Raw genomic sequence first — 15,582 nt, forward strand, 5'->3', positions numbered from 1 at the left:
AAGAACAAATACTGACAATGAAGGAGAAAGAAAGAAAACTTTTGTGTTAAGGAGTGAATTCCACTGATGAATGTTCCTATGGGCGAAGAGAGATGAAGGTCAATAAGGAACTTATGCTTAATATGACCTAGGTGATTTGCTACTCAGAAAGTATATTCCTCCTACCTTGGGAAAGGGAAAGTTGGAACTCCTGAAGGGATCTGGCACCTTATGAGTTTTAATAGAGAAAGATGGCAGAAAATATAAACCTAAATATTATAACTTTAAATATGAATCAGTCAACATAATATAAAAATACATTGTTGCTTAAGAATCACATTTAAAAAACAAAGACCTATACTATACAAAATAAAACTGAGGAGGTGGAATTCCTTTTTTTTTTTTACAACTTACATTCCATCAAAAAACAAACTAGAAGTTGTGATCATGTTATCTTGAAAAAGCAGAAACAAACAATTAGAAAATAAAAAGGGATTACCAAGGAAGCTACATTAAATTTATCCAAATTCATCAAGGAAACATCTGAGCTATTAAAAAAAAATAGTAATAAGTTTGGAGTTTCTTGACAGGATACTCTTAATAGCCTTCTTTGTATTTTGGAATAGTCCTAAAAGAAAAACAAAAGGGAAAATCTGGGACTGAAAAAATTGCTAGAGAAACTAGAATTAGCAGACCTGGAATCTTCTAAATAAGACAGTAAAAGAACATATATAAATCTTAGCACCACATAGAACTTTTTAAAATAATTAACTCTATAACTAGGAAACAAAGATACTACAAACAAATGTCAAAAGGCATAGGTAGTTAATACATCCTTTACCTATACAATAAAAAATAATAGTAATTTGCCAAGGGTCCTCAAATAAAAGATACAAATTCAAATACATGCAACAGTGAAATCCTGAATAATTTGGGGATCAAAGAACAAATCACAGAAACATTTGGTAATTATTTAAAAGAAAATAAATCATAATGGATAACCAAAATATCAAAATTTCCATGATAAAGATAAAGCAGTTCTTGGGGGAAAAATAATATCCTTGTAAACATATATTAACAAAATAGAAAAAGAGAGGTTTAACAATGAATAAACACAAAAAATATTTAAAATCAAGATAAAATTGAAATAAATCCTAAGGAAATCATAAATAAAATTAAAGGCTGCTTGTTTAAAAAAAAAACTAATAAAATAGACAAACATATAATCTAATTAAAAAGAAGGAATAAGATCAAGTAAATAACAAATGAGCAGGGTAAAATCATATCAAAGCTCAAAGAAGTAAAAAAAAAATATGTGCTGAGGAAAGTGAAGATATAACCGAAAGTTTCCTTTAAAATATAAAATGTTTAAACTCAGAAGACCAGATAATCCAATCTCTGAAAAGGAAATAGATCTAACTATAAAGAAACCACCAATGTGGAGAGGAGGACATTAAAAAAAAAAAAAAGTCCTTATAAATTCACAGGAAAATCCTATCAGATTTTTAAAAAACAATGAAAGAGCATACTTCCCAAATTATTCTTAAAAACTGAGAAAGGAAGAAGTGCCAAAATTCTTTTATGAGATAAATATAGTCTTCGTACCTAAACCAAGGAAAGATAGAACACAGAAAGAAAGTTATTGTTCAGTATCATTAATGAACATTAATTCAGATGTTAAATAGAATCTTTTCAAATAGATTATATCTATCCAAGAAATCATTATCACCAAGTGTCATTTATGCCAGAGATGCAAGGATGGTTCAACATTAGTTAAGCAACGAATACCATTAATCATTAAAGACCAAAATATCCAAAATCATTTGATCATCTTATTAGAAGTTTAAAAAGCCTTTGACAAAATATACTACTCTTTTATGCTAAAAACCCTACAATGTTTAAACATAGAGGTACATTTTTAAATATAAAATATAAATATCTAACATAAAAAATAGACTTCATGTGGAATGAGGATAAATTCAAATTTTTTTCAAGTAGAACAATTAAAGCAAGGGGTCCTGCCCTCTATTTCTTTTTACTATTATTTAATATAGTTCTGAAATGCTAGCAACATCAGTAAGATAAGAGAAGGAAATTAAAGGTTAAAAAAAAAGTTGTTGTTTTTTTCTGAAATGACTGTTTACTTGGAAAATCCTAGGGAATCATAAAATACTAATTGAGACAATAGCTCAGGGCTCCAAAATAAATTCTCAAAATTCAGCATTTTTATGTAGTCATAACAAAACCACAGAAGTAAGGATAGAAAGGAAATTTTCATTCCTAATAACTACAAAAATGCATAAAAATATTTGGGGATGGAAGGATTCAGGCACACAAGAATTGTATAAATTCAAATAGTGTTTCTTAAAGATAGAAAGAACAACTTAAATAGTTGAAAGAATATTTTGTTCCCATGAGTGGACCACATCAATTTGAAATGACAATGCTACCAAAATGAGTTTATGATTTTAATGCTAATAATTACAAAATTCATTTGGGAAAACAGATCTAGAATGTCAAGAGAAATGATGAAAAAAAGATGGAGGAAAAAAAAGCACTTCTTTTGAAAGTTTCCTAGCCCTGTATCCTAAAGAGAAAATTAAAAAAAGGGAAAAGGACCCACAGGGACAAAATGTTTGTAGCAGCGCTTTTTGTAGTGGCAAAAAACTGGAACCTGAGTGGATGCTTATCAGTTGGGGAATGGCTGAATAAATTCTGGTATATGAATGTTATGGAATATTATTGTTCTATAAGAAAGGATCAACAGAATGATTTCAGAAAGACCTGGAGAGACTTACATGAGTTGATGCTAAGTGAAATGAGTAGAGCCAAGAGAACATTGTGTACAGCAACAAGATTATGCAATGATCAATTTTGATGATTGTGTCTCTTTTCAAGAATGGGGTGATTAAATATGTAATTGTATATTTTTAACAAATATTGGATTGCTCACTGTTTGGGGAGGAGGGAAGGAAAAAATTTTGGAACACAAGGTTTTTCCAGGAGTAAATGTTGAAAGTTATCTTTATATATATTTTGAAAATAAAAAGCTATGAAAAGAAGCAGAGATTGTAATAAAATATATTTTTAAAACTCATTACTGATATACCTATTTTACTTACATAAAAGAAAAGTAGGGAGAATTCAAAAGTTTCTGCAAATTATATTAGTGTTTCTAAAATAGCAACATGTCCTACTTTATAAAATAGAAATCCAAACATCTTCATTGATGATATTATCTTCTTTTAAAATATTTTAGAATAGCATGCAATTATGATTCATATTAATGTACCTACATTTAGTTTTCAATTTTTTGTATATTAATTTTAAAAAATTATACTTCTTTTTTTTTAACCTTCTTTCTCCCTCATTTTTTGATACAGATAATGAACATATTTACATGGAGTTATCACAGAAACTTTATAAATATTGTCCAAAAGAATGGAAGAAGGAAGCCAGCAAGGTATGATCATAAGAAATCAGTTGAGTGAGATTATATCCATGAATCAATTTGTTTTCATTTAACTCACTATTTCAAATGTAGCTGTTATAAATTAGAGAAAATAAAATAGGACCTTCTGCAGTTTTGAATGAAATGGAAATGAATTATATTATTAAAATTATAGATGTCAGATTATTTAAATATCATTAGTCTATTACTAATCTTAGGAATGTTAGAATTTTTTGAAACTATCACTTTAACAAAAAATAACTTGTAAACTTATCATTGAGAGACATTGCTTTTTAACTCTTGCCATAAAAAGAGCATAGCGAATTTTAACTTTAGAGTTGTGATATGTTAGGAATGGTAATGTATGACTTTTTTTTTTGACTGTTTGATTTTCTGGATTTAATAATACATAAATTCATAAATGATAATTGATTTCATTCTGTCATCATCAACTCTTATGATAATCAAGGTGATTTTTTTGATCTTTTCAGTTTCTGAAGCTTCTTATTTTGAAGCTCATCTAATTTCACTTTGTATATATCCAAATGATATGTCTGTTTATTTTAGGGTATTGACCAGTTTGGTCCTCCAATGATTATTCACTTTCGGGTACAATATTATGTGGAAAATGGCAGGTTAATAAGGTATGGAAAAAGTAGCTCATTTCTTTATTTCTGTCTTGTTTAAAAAATAATCACATAAAATTTTCAAATGTTAACTCTGATAAGCTAATGAATTTGTAATAATTATAATTTAGATTTTCTAATTTATTATAATTTGTATATTCCAGTTTTCAATAACAAGTTAGTCATTTGAAAGATAGAACTTTTGAAATATAACTTCATGTTACACTGAAGATGAAATGCATGAACTATAGACGGGAGTAGTTATTATTTATCATTTTGCTTTACAAGTTTATAAAGCACATATGTCTATTTTTATTTGATCCTTTAAAATGTTACTTAGCAAAAAAATTTACCTATAACCTATCATTGTGGATTAATACTTTATAATTTTTATGTTTTTCTTTCAAAATTTATAAAGCATTTAATGTATATTCTCATTTGTTCCATTTTTTAAAAAAAATCATTTTAGCAAAAAAAAAAAAGTAGTAGTATCTACTATTTGTGAGTTGTTGACAGGAAAGGCAAAATATGTGTTTTTTGCCGTAAGAAGAAAATTGTTCTTCCCATTATGATTGTAATGTTGAATAAATGCCAAGACCTTACAGTAGTCCTTTGAGATAGCTGATAAAAATATACTAGTTATTGGTAACCTTTACCATCCATCCTCCACCATTTACTATTCCATATAAATGATATTTTATCTCCTTCCTTCATGCAGAAGGCATGGAGTGCTTTTCCTTCTTACCATTCGGAGTTCAGAACAAATACCGCCTCCTGCATAACATTTTTGCTGATTTCTTAACTTCCTCACTGTTAACCAGTTGTTAGCAAATTTGTTTCCCTAATTATTTTATATTTGATTTTATATTTTGTATAATACACTAGTAGAATATAAACTCTTTCAGAGAGTACTATATGTTTTTTGCTTTTGTATCCCTAGCATAGTGTCTGATACATAGAAGGTACTTTATAAATACCTAATGAATTGAATCATATCTTCATTTTACAGATAAGGAAATTGAGCAAGTCACTTCATTTCTCACAGCCTTAAAGCCATATAATTAGTAAATGGCAGAACATTAACAAAAATACATCTTTTCATTCCAAGCCTGATGCACATTTTGTTACATTGAACTTCCTCCCTATTGAAAATTTTTTTTCTCCTGGACTAAATAAGAGCTTGGAATTTGAAAAAAAAACAAAAGCAACAAAAAATTGGCTTCAACCTAATCTCTGATATTTGTGTGATCCTGACTAAGTCATTTAATTCATATTGCCTCAGTCACTTCCCTGGGACTTAACCCCACTAAATTGTAGATCATGATCTGCTTTGGTGGCTATGGCTCTGTGGATAATTTGTTGCATCAGATATTACTGAGGAAATAATTTTTTTTCACATATTTCTGTAAAAAAATGATGAAGACAAATCTGAAACAGTATGATGCAGGGAAAATAGTACTAGATTTGAAATTAGAAGACCTGGTTTCAAATACCAGCTGCTTATTCCACCTCTGTGACAACTGGGCAAGTCACATTCTTTTGATCTCAGTTTCCTTACATTTAAAATTTTTTATTTTATTTTATTCTGATCTTGAGAAATAAAACAAGCATTTCCACAACAATAGAATAAAAAAATGCACATGAAACTGACAATTTTCTATGCATAATTTGCTATTCCTTTTAAATATATAATAAAGTTATCATATAACTTTCTTTTTTTCCTTCCCTTTTCCTTCTCACTCACCCTAGAGATGACTCCCAGATATAGGCATGCATGTGTGTATACATTTGTGTATATGTATATGTACACGTGTATATATATATATATATATATATATATATATGTGTGTGTGTGTGTGTGTATATATATGTATGTGTAAAATAATTTTGTACATGTTTTTATTTATTAATTATTTTCCTGGACACAGCAACTTCCTTCATAGGTCCTTTATAATTAGTAATTTGGATGTTTATAACAATCAAAAATACTAGTCAAAGTTGTTCTTAAAACAAGATTGTGGTTTGTGTAAGTCCATGTTTTTCTAAGATCATTGAGCTCAGTTGTTTCTTATAACACAGTAATATTTGATAGGTATCCCTGCATTTCTGATTCTTTGCCACCACAAAGAATGCTACCATATTTTAGAACTATTGGTTCTTTGAAAAGAAACTTAGTAATGGTATTGGTGGATCAAAAGGTATACATAGTTGGGGGATGATTCCAGATTGTTCTACCAAGAAATTGTTCATCGACAGTGAATCAGAGTCCTATTTTTTTCTGCATTCTCTCCAACATTTGTTATTTTGCCCTTCAACCATTTTATCCAATCTGGTACATATTAAATAATACTTCAAGGTTGTTTTAATTTGCATTTCTCTGATCAATAATGATTGAGAGCCTTTTTGAATATGATGATAAATTGTTTTGATTTCTTCATTGGAAAACTTCATGAGGATTTGCCATTAAAACCTAATGAAATGAGAGTACAAATTCCCTTGTGTGGCAACTTGAGGATTCAAGTTGGTCATAAAGAAGAACAAATAAATAAAGGCAGTATATTAAACTGGTTGCATTAAATTTGGAGGTCATCTATAAAAAATTTACTTCTAGTGGATTTTATTACTTGAATAACTTTTAAACACTAAATAATTCATAGAAATTGATGATTTAAAATAGTTTTTCCTTAAAATTTTCCTTAAAAAATAATCCCCTAAATGTACTAAGTTACATGTTTGACTTGTTTGTTTTTATGCCCCAAGAAAATGAGAAAAGTGAATTTAGTTGAATGGTTACAGACAATAAGACTTGCTTTTATGCTATGCCATTTGTAGCTTTGAATACTAGAATCAAGAAAACATGCATTCATGTTCTGTTAGCTGTGTGATCTTGGGAAAATCATTTTCTATGACTTAGTTTCAGAAAAAGTGCCACTCCCTTCATTGCAGAGTGAGTTTTCTTACCTGGGTGCTCCCCATTTCTTTTTCTTTAATCCAGTGAAATAATAGATCTAATCACTATAATTAGTGGGGATAGAGATCCCCTTAGATAAAAATAAATAAAAGAAAAATGTGGAGCCTTCTTTCCTCTTTAATGGCAAAAATTCTTGTGATTTAATATAATCAGTTATGAAAAAAAGGAAAATGCATTATTTATCTACTCATTAGTTGTCTAGGACTTGTAAATGGTTAATACAAATCAAAACACTGTAGTCAGTTTTTTTTTTTAATCTCTTAAGTTTTTTTACATACGGGGGGTTGGGGAGGAAGGGAAGAAAAGAAACATATATAAACACTTTATTTTGAACACTACATAGTTAAGCTTAACTTTTCCCCAAAATCACCCAACTGTCTCTTTTTAAAATTTAACTTTTAAAAATAAAATTTATATTCTCTCCCACTACCTCCTTTACTGAAAAATAAAGAAAAATAAAGTTCTTTTAACATATATGATATCAAGCAAAACAAATATCCATATTGACCATGTATTAAGAATATGACTCATTCTTCATTCATGTATCCTCAGAAGCATGTTTAATCATGCAGTTAATCAGAGTTCTTAAGTTTTTAAAAGTTGTTTGAATTATTGGATAGTGTTATGAGCCAGAACTTGAAACAAGGTGATAACTCAATGGAATTTGATAGAAACAATGCTTAAGTTAACACCTTTGAGAGTTCACACATTAGTTCACACTTTTGGGAGATTTCAGGGTTCAGTATGAGATATCCAAATTCACACCTCCCATAATCCCACTCTCAGAGTAGGAGTCAACCCTTGAGTTTACACCTCTAAAAGAGCATAAAAACAGCTAAGCTCAGGAGTATTCAATTGAAAAGATTGAGAGGGGAGTGTCAGTTGGAGATTGAGAAGCCAGGACTCGGGAGTTGAGCTGGAGGCAGAAGCTGGCAGAGAAGCTGCAAGAGCTCTTGGAACCAAGGAAGGAGATAGGCCACTAAGAAAACTAACCAGGCTATTTTGGAAGAGACAATAAAAGACTGTACTTTAATCCCTGGCTGCATTTGAGGTGATTATTACACGGAACTGAAACTAAAGCTGCTTCCAGAAAACCTCCCCAAGAAACCTACTCCCAGAGAATTATTATATATTAAGGAAAAGAGAAGAACACCACAGTATAGATTGCTCTCTTTCTGTTTACTTTACAAGTTGATAAAAATCTTCTTCAGTTCTCTCTGAAACCATTCCCTTTATTATTTTTATGGCATTCTTATGCCATATACCCTGATAGAACTAAAGGGATCTTCATTTCCAGCTGTTTGCCACCATAGAAAGAATTGCTATAAATATTTTTGTAACTGTATGTCTTCTTCATCTTCATTTTTTTTGAGTATAGACCTAGTAGTGAGTCTACTAAATCAAAATGTTCACACAATTTAATAATTTTTACCCTCTAGCTTTCTTGAAAATCCATTAACATTGTCACCCAGGTAACATGAGATAAGCCTCATGAGTTGTATCACTAAGAAAATAGAGATAAAGGTTAAAAAGGGGGGAAAGGGGGTCCAAATTTCTATGCATTAACAACACAAAATTTTCTTAAAGTAGAAATCCTTATTGTGATTTGGTTTTCTCAATCAATCTCCAAGATTTTCTCCAGAATCTCAATATTGAATTAATTTAATAGGAATGTTATGTATTTCTGATTTACTCTTAATACTTTAGTTTTATAAATTAGTTTAATAAATTAGTACTTAATACTAATTTACTCTTAAACCTGTTCTTCATCATTATCAATACCTATAATCTTTCTGTCTCAGTACTTTTTTCAGGACGTCAGTCTTACTCTGATTACACTCTTTCCCCTTCTTCTGATACTCTAGTAAACTAGTTCAACTCTACACATATATCCTCTATTCTGTTTCAACTTTTCCCCTCTTTCCTTCCATCCCCTTCCCTAGATTTCCCCTCAGTTTTACTGAGAAAATTTATTTGCTCCCCCCTTAACCTTTCCTCCAAATGAAATGAATTTCCTTACTTTTGTAAGCACTTTTTGACCTAGAGTATTTTTTTAAACTCTTGTTTTGCTCTGCTCTTTTCATTAATCAAATGCTTGTTGCAACACACTTCTATTCAATGAGGAAAATAGATATTCACAAAAAACAAAAGCCTATTAATAAATGTAAAAAACGTAAAACATAAAAAATTTCTTGTTTGCGTGTGTGTTTTTTTATATGCCAGATCATCAATATCCAAGTTCTGTTTTTACTTTTTTTCCCAAGTGATAGAATAGCAAGATATTATTATTATTGGCACTTGAGAAAACAAGTTCTTCACTCCCACTGTATGCTTCAAGAGGAGGCCTACTTCTTGCTGGCTGCTTTTGCATTACAGGCTGATCTTGGAAACTTCAAAAGGAATAAGCACTGTGGGAAATATTTTGAGCCAGAGGCTTATTTCCCATCTTGGGTAAGTACTGTTTTAAAACTTTAAAGAATATTTTTCCACCAGTTCACACTGCTGCTGTTATTTCTTACTGTTTTTGTTTTTTTTAAGGCAAAAATGCAGAACTACTAGAACAATACAAACTTTAAGGTTTATGAGAATAGTAGAAAATAGTAGTAGTTCTATATAATGTCTTTGTTGATATAATCTGTTTTAGGGAGTGCTGAAAATAATATTGACATTATTAGTATTCTTTCTCTTGACATTTTATTGGCTAGAATTTTCATTTGTACTTTTGTTTATTGGAACTTTTCATCTTTTGAAAGGACTATTAAAAAGGTGAAATAATTATTAATTTTCCCATTGCTGGAAAAAACAAATGAGGAAACACAAGTAAAACATCTTAATTTAAAAAAGCAAATAAGAAAGAACAAAGAAACAGTTTGTATGTCTTTCCATTTCTCCAAATAGATATTGAACTCTGTTTTATTCCAACAGGTTATTACAAAGAGAGGGAAGGATTACATTCTAAAACACATTCCAAATATGCACAAAGATCAGTTTGCACTAACTGCCTCTGAGGCACATCTTAAATATATTAAAGAGGCTATTCGACTTGATGACATCGCTGTTCATTACTACAGATTGTATAAGGTAATGGGGTAAAATCAGTTTTACAGCTGCAGTCAAGAGAGACTTTTAGTTTTGAAAGGGGCATTCATTTCTAAACAAAATATATACGCATATCACAGTCATTTCATTGTATTGATAGCACATTCTACACAATTATATTTGAATTTCTATTTCCTTACTGTGAATCAGTCTTTTTAACTTAACTTTTTTAACTTATGGGGCAGGATATAGTTTTTATATAGTATAATTTTATTGTATATGTAATACATAATATATTGTTTTAACATAATATGTTGTATAAGATAAAAGGATATATTTTGTATAATATGACTTATATAATATTAAAAATAAAGATAGAAATGGGATAAAGAATATTTTTGAATGGTTTGTCAAACAGATAAAATATTTTATAATGCCCCATGAATCTATTAATAGCTTCCCCTGACCCTAATAAAATTCAACTCTGAGTGTCATTAAAAAAATTATTTAATCATTCTGATATTTTATTAGGTAATTTTAAAATTGTTTGAAGTGAAACTAGGAAACTTTTATACCCTAAAATAGTGTCCTTACAAACTTGAGCGTTCCCTTCAAGTATGATTTTTAACATGACAGGAATAGAGAAAAAAGCATCATTGAAGTCGATAACTACATACCACTGGGTCCCAGGCCATGAGTCTTCTCACAAGTAACACATTGTTATACAAGAAGCCGATATTACAAATTACTTTACTTTCTTTCCTTTCCATCATTGAGGAAAAATTATCTTTCACACCCTTAGCTGAAATACTACTGTTTGGGTGTTATAGATACTGGACAGTTTAGGCATCTCTAAGGATTTTCTTACCTTTGATTCTGTTCAGAAGCTACTGAAAGAGCCTGCACAGGTACTAACTCTGAAGGAACCATGATATTTTCTCTCCATTGTCTGTCTTTGAAAGCTTCCCTTCAATTATCCAAATAGTGCAAGCAAGTCTTTGGGGAAAGCCTTAGAAATTTAAAAGTTGAACTGAAGGGCTTCTTTTGCTCTGGTGCTGAATTTCCCCATATAGATTTACTAGCTACTCTACATGTTTACCTTCAAATGCATCTTTAATCATTCCCTTACAATGGTAGCCATTTTCACAATTTCCTCCAGGATAAAGTGTCTTTGCCTTCTGCCCACCTCTTAGGATGGTAGACTTTAACTTTCCCCCATTTCTGGATTGTGTGTTTATACCTAAAATAGTATTTGTTGAAGCCTAAATTGTCCTTATTTTTTTTTTTTAATCAAATTCCACTAGTTAATTAGCCTACATCTATTTGGTAAGAGAGACCTACAGCTGAAGCCTGAAGTCATGGACTTGTCACAAGTTACATGGCATGGAGGTGTTTTTAGCTATTAGAGAATCAGCCAGAATAATGGGAAAGATTGAGTGGGGATAACAGAGGGACATCTCTTGGGAGATGTCCTAAAGAAGACAAGATGAATTGAGGTCACTTGTCCATGTAGAAAGGGGTTTTTCTTGGCTAGGAGATCTTCATGTGAAACATGGGTAAGAGAAAATAGTGATAGAAGGTATCTGGAAGTAAGAAGAGAGAGCAATCATTTAATAACCTCAAATTTTTCAATAAAATATGAAGGCAAAGTTCACAGCTAAAAGGATGAAAGGAAAAGAAACCATGGAAGGTTTGAGGATGAGAGAAAAGGTTTCAGAGACTATTGTTGTGAATAGGATAGGGAGTTAATTAAAGAAGAGAAAAAGGATTGCTTTTCCCCAGTGAGGGTTCAGTTTAGGTTATGTAACGTATTTGTTCTCTAAGCTTGCATCCACTTCGCCCTGGACTTCTTGTATATATGGGATACTTTGGGGATGGAAATGTTTTGTATCAACTGTTCTTAATACTCCTTTAGTAAATACTCCTTTCTAATTAAATCTAACTCACTAATACTCCTCTACCCTGCTTGGCACTGGAGTCCTAGCAACTTAGTTCTGAGGATGCAAATTTTTCATACAAGATGGAGTTGGAGCTAGTAGCTCCAGAACAAGTGGTACACATGCTTCCCAACTCCTGGAAGAGTGGTTGAACTACAGGTCCAAAATAAGACACATTTTCATATATGACCAAATGAAAACAAAGGAACAGAAATAATCATTGAAACATTTTTGATATATATGAAAGAGAAAAGAACCAAGTTCAGAAAAAAGAGACACGATTTAGTTACTATCATGTTAAATTAAAAAACTGCCTATAATAGGTTTATATTGCTTATATTCAATCACATTGTTCAATCATGATATTAAAGTCATAACCGAAAAAATGAAGAATGATGAGACTGTTTCATCCCACTGATTTTTGATATTGCTCTCAACTTTCTAATACTATGTACTATGGATTAAAATTTTTATTTTTCTTCAAAAGATGTTTTGTTCCCATAGGATAAACGGGAAATTGAAGCGTCATTAACTCTTGGGCTAACCACACGAGGAATACAGATCTTTCAGGTATGTAAATTGAAAATTGTTATCATATGGAATTGTTATCATATGGAATGGGCTATTTTTTTCTTGGATAATGTATGATATTTTATTTGCCATAATGCCGGTTTCCTTGAGTTTAATTAGATATTTTTTCCACACTTATGCAAGTCAGAAGATGATGTAGGCCTTGAAATAGTTCTTGACAGTCATTATTATTCTTTTCCTCCTTCCCTTCCCCCCCAGATAGCTATATTTTAACTACAGGAAGTATTTCAGTTAATGTCCACAAATACATTATAAAACATTGATTTGAGGGCTGATGATATATGATACATATAAAGGCATTTATGAGTGAGAACATTAGAAAAATCATACAGAGAGAATGAAAGCTTGACAGGCTTTTCCATGTGGTCTTCATGATTAAAATGTTTTAAACTGGGGCTGAAAAGCTTTGAACTATGTAGGGGTCAGAAGACTAGTTCAGCCTTGCCACTAATTTATTCTGTGACTCTGGAGGAAAACATAAGACTGATCCTTAAAGTTCTCCCTTGTAAAACAATAGCATGTTGTGAATAAAGTGCAGTTTGTACATTAAAATTGTATTCAAATGTCAAAATGTCAGATTTCTTATCTAATAAGCCAGTTGATAAACCTCTGATAAACCTCTCAGCTCTAAATCTTTGATCCTCTGATCTTTTAATACTTGTTCTTGTTTGGCCTATGAAATATTTTTTAATTATTATACATAAGAATCTTTAAACTCCTCACAGCAGTGTAGTGTTTCTTTAATGTGACCTCAATATAGCCTCAATTCTCTTACGAAGATAAATTGTGTTAGAGAACTAAGGCTGCTTGAGTCCATTTAGAACATTATTAGGCATAATAACTCATAGTGAGCCAAATGATTCTTTTGTTACTTCAGAATGTTAAAGTAAACTCTTATAGTAAACAGGATGACAAATGTAATATTTGTCTAATGTTACTCCTCCATTTTGCAACATTATAGAAAAAAGGAAAATGATCATTTTTTTAAATATTGCATTATCTTATAAAACTTTTGATATATTAAAAAAAAAAAGCTTTAAGACCTTGATAATTAAGAGTTGAGGTATACTACATAACAAATAAAGAAGAGAATAATTAATATTATTACATATAATTCCCTTTGAATTCCAGCTGTAAATCTTCATTAATATGCTTTCAAAATGAGAAATGGTGATTGATATTCTTCATTGCTTGAAATTGATTTTGTAAAGTGGGATTAATAGGATAGATTTCAGTTAAAACTAAAATCATACCATTTCCCCCACATTGGACACTTTTAACTCTTTCCATCTGACTGCATTTTCCCCTGATCGCCCTTATTCTATATGAGTTATCTTCCCTTAATAAAATTTGCTTGTTGCATTTTCTTTCTGTCCTCTGTCTCATCATTTTTGTATCTATTTTGAGTTTGAGTTCCTCTTAGCCAATTCTCCTCAGTTTTTGTTCAGGGCTTTGGCTATCAATTTGGTAGCTCTACTCGATTTTCAAGACTTGTTTTAGGGAATTCAGAGAGCAAGAAATAAATCATGAATCTTAGCAGCAGGACAGATTTTGGAACTTAAAACCTTTCCAGGTTTGTATCAAAACAGGATGATACAGTAAAGAAAGTATTGCTTCTTGTTTTTTTAAGTCATTTGGGGGAGAGGATTCTGGAAAGATGACTGAGTAGGTCAGAAAATTCCAAGATCTCCAGATTTCCTTCACAAACAAGATAAAACAGTGCCTCAGGGGAGCAAGAACAGTGGTCTTCTGGAGACAAAGGAAGAAGAACTGAAGAAAACTTCCTGGAAAAAGGTTTCACCGCGTGAAATGTGAAAACCTCCAGGCTAGCTCCTGTGAAAGAACCAGTGAGGAGTGCTTGGGGTTAGCTAGGTTGGGAGATAGCTTTGGCCTCAGCCACAGGAATTTTCAGCTTCCAGACAGTCTGGAGAGTTTTGGTTTCCGAGTTTGGTAAAATTGAAGGGACATCAGAACCAGTTATGCTGCTTGCCTTGGGCAAAAAGAAACTAGCACATTCCTAGGAACTGCAAAAGCAGTGGGGCAGGGATGCTTTTGGCTATGGGCACTTAACAGCAGAGCAGAATTCTTAGTTTCAATTCCTGGCTGGAGGCCTAAACTGAAGATTTTAGCCATTGGAGGGTTCTCAATGAGCAAGGGCATTTCCATCATAGTGTGCCAGGAGATGCCACCTATGACTTAGAAAAAGAAAGGAGTTTAGAGGTTGGGTTTAAGACAGAGCTCAAAAAATAACAGTAAGAAGGACTTGTAGCTTCAAGCACCATCTCCTCACATCCCAGGACTAGAAATGATCACACTCATAAAATGCAATAAAAATTTTTTTTAATGAACCAGTTACTATGGGAATAGAGAAGAAAAGGGTTCATCTTCACAGAATACTGAAGCAAAAAAAGCTTCAACCCCAAAGAGTAACATCATGATTACCTGCCCCAAAAGAATTCACAGAAAAACTCAAAAAAGACTTTCAAAATTAACTGAGATGGAGGAAAATTAAAAAAAAAAAAAAAACACACAAGAACAATCCAAGAAAACCAAGAAATTATGAAGTCAACTGGAAAAGGAGATCCAGAATAACATCAAGAGGAAAAAAATGATTCCCTGAAAATAGAATTGGGCAAGGGGAAACTAGTAAAATTATAAAAGACCAAGAAATAATAAAACAAAACATAAAGAATGAAAAAAAATGGAATAAAATACGAGGCATCTCAAGAAAAATACCTGATCTAGAGAACAGATCAAGAAGAGAAAATATAAAAAGGTATGATCAAAAAGTTAATACAGTAATGCAAGAAATAATTAAAGAAAATTGTCCTAAAGTGTTAGAACAAAAGGAGAAATTAGAAATAGAAGGAAAAAAGAGATCCTACAAGGAAAGCCTTAGCCAAATATCATAGCCAAATTATGAAACCCCCGTTAAGGAAAAAATATCATGAACAGCAAACAAGAAAGAAAAAAAAAAAACCAAGAACT

The 15,582-nt window shown here is 31.2% G+C and overlaps 1 protein-coding gene across 1 annotated transcript in view; it reads left to right on the top strand.

Annotated features, from left to right (window-relative positions):
• Window positions 1–15,582, top strand: part of FRMD6 (FERM domain containing 6) — a 103,815-nt gene that overhangs the window by 68,089 nt on the left and 20,144 nt on the right. The window contains exons 4-8 of the mRNA XM_003758810.4: window positions 3,363–3,442; window positions 3,998–4,074; window positions 9,292–9,478; window positions 9,953–10,108; window positions 12,508–12,573. Coding sequence (XP_003758858.1) covers window positions 3,363–3,442; window positions 3,998–4,074; window positions 9,292–9,478; window positions 9,953–10,108; window positions 12,508–12,573 — 566 coding nt within the window. The remainder of the gene's footprint in view (window positions 1–3,362; window positions 3,443–3,997; window positions 4,075–9,291; window positions 9,479–9,952; window positions 10,109–12,507; window positions 12,574–15,582) is intronic.

This window comes from Sarcophilus harrisii, chromosome 2, assembly GCF_902635505.1.
Source record: "Sarcophilus harrisii chromosome 2, mSarHar1.11, whole genome shotgun sequence".
Lineage (NCBI taxonomy): Eukaryota > Metazoa > Chordata > Mammalia > Dasyuromorphia > Dasyuridae > Sarcophilus > Sarcophilus harrisii.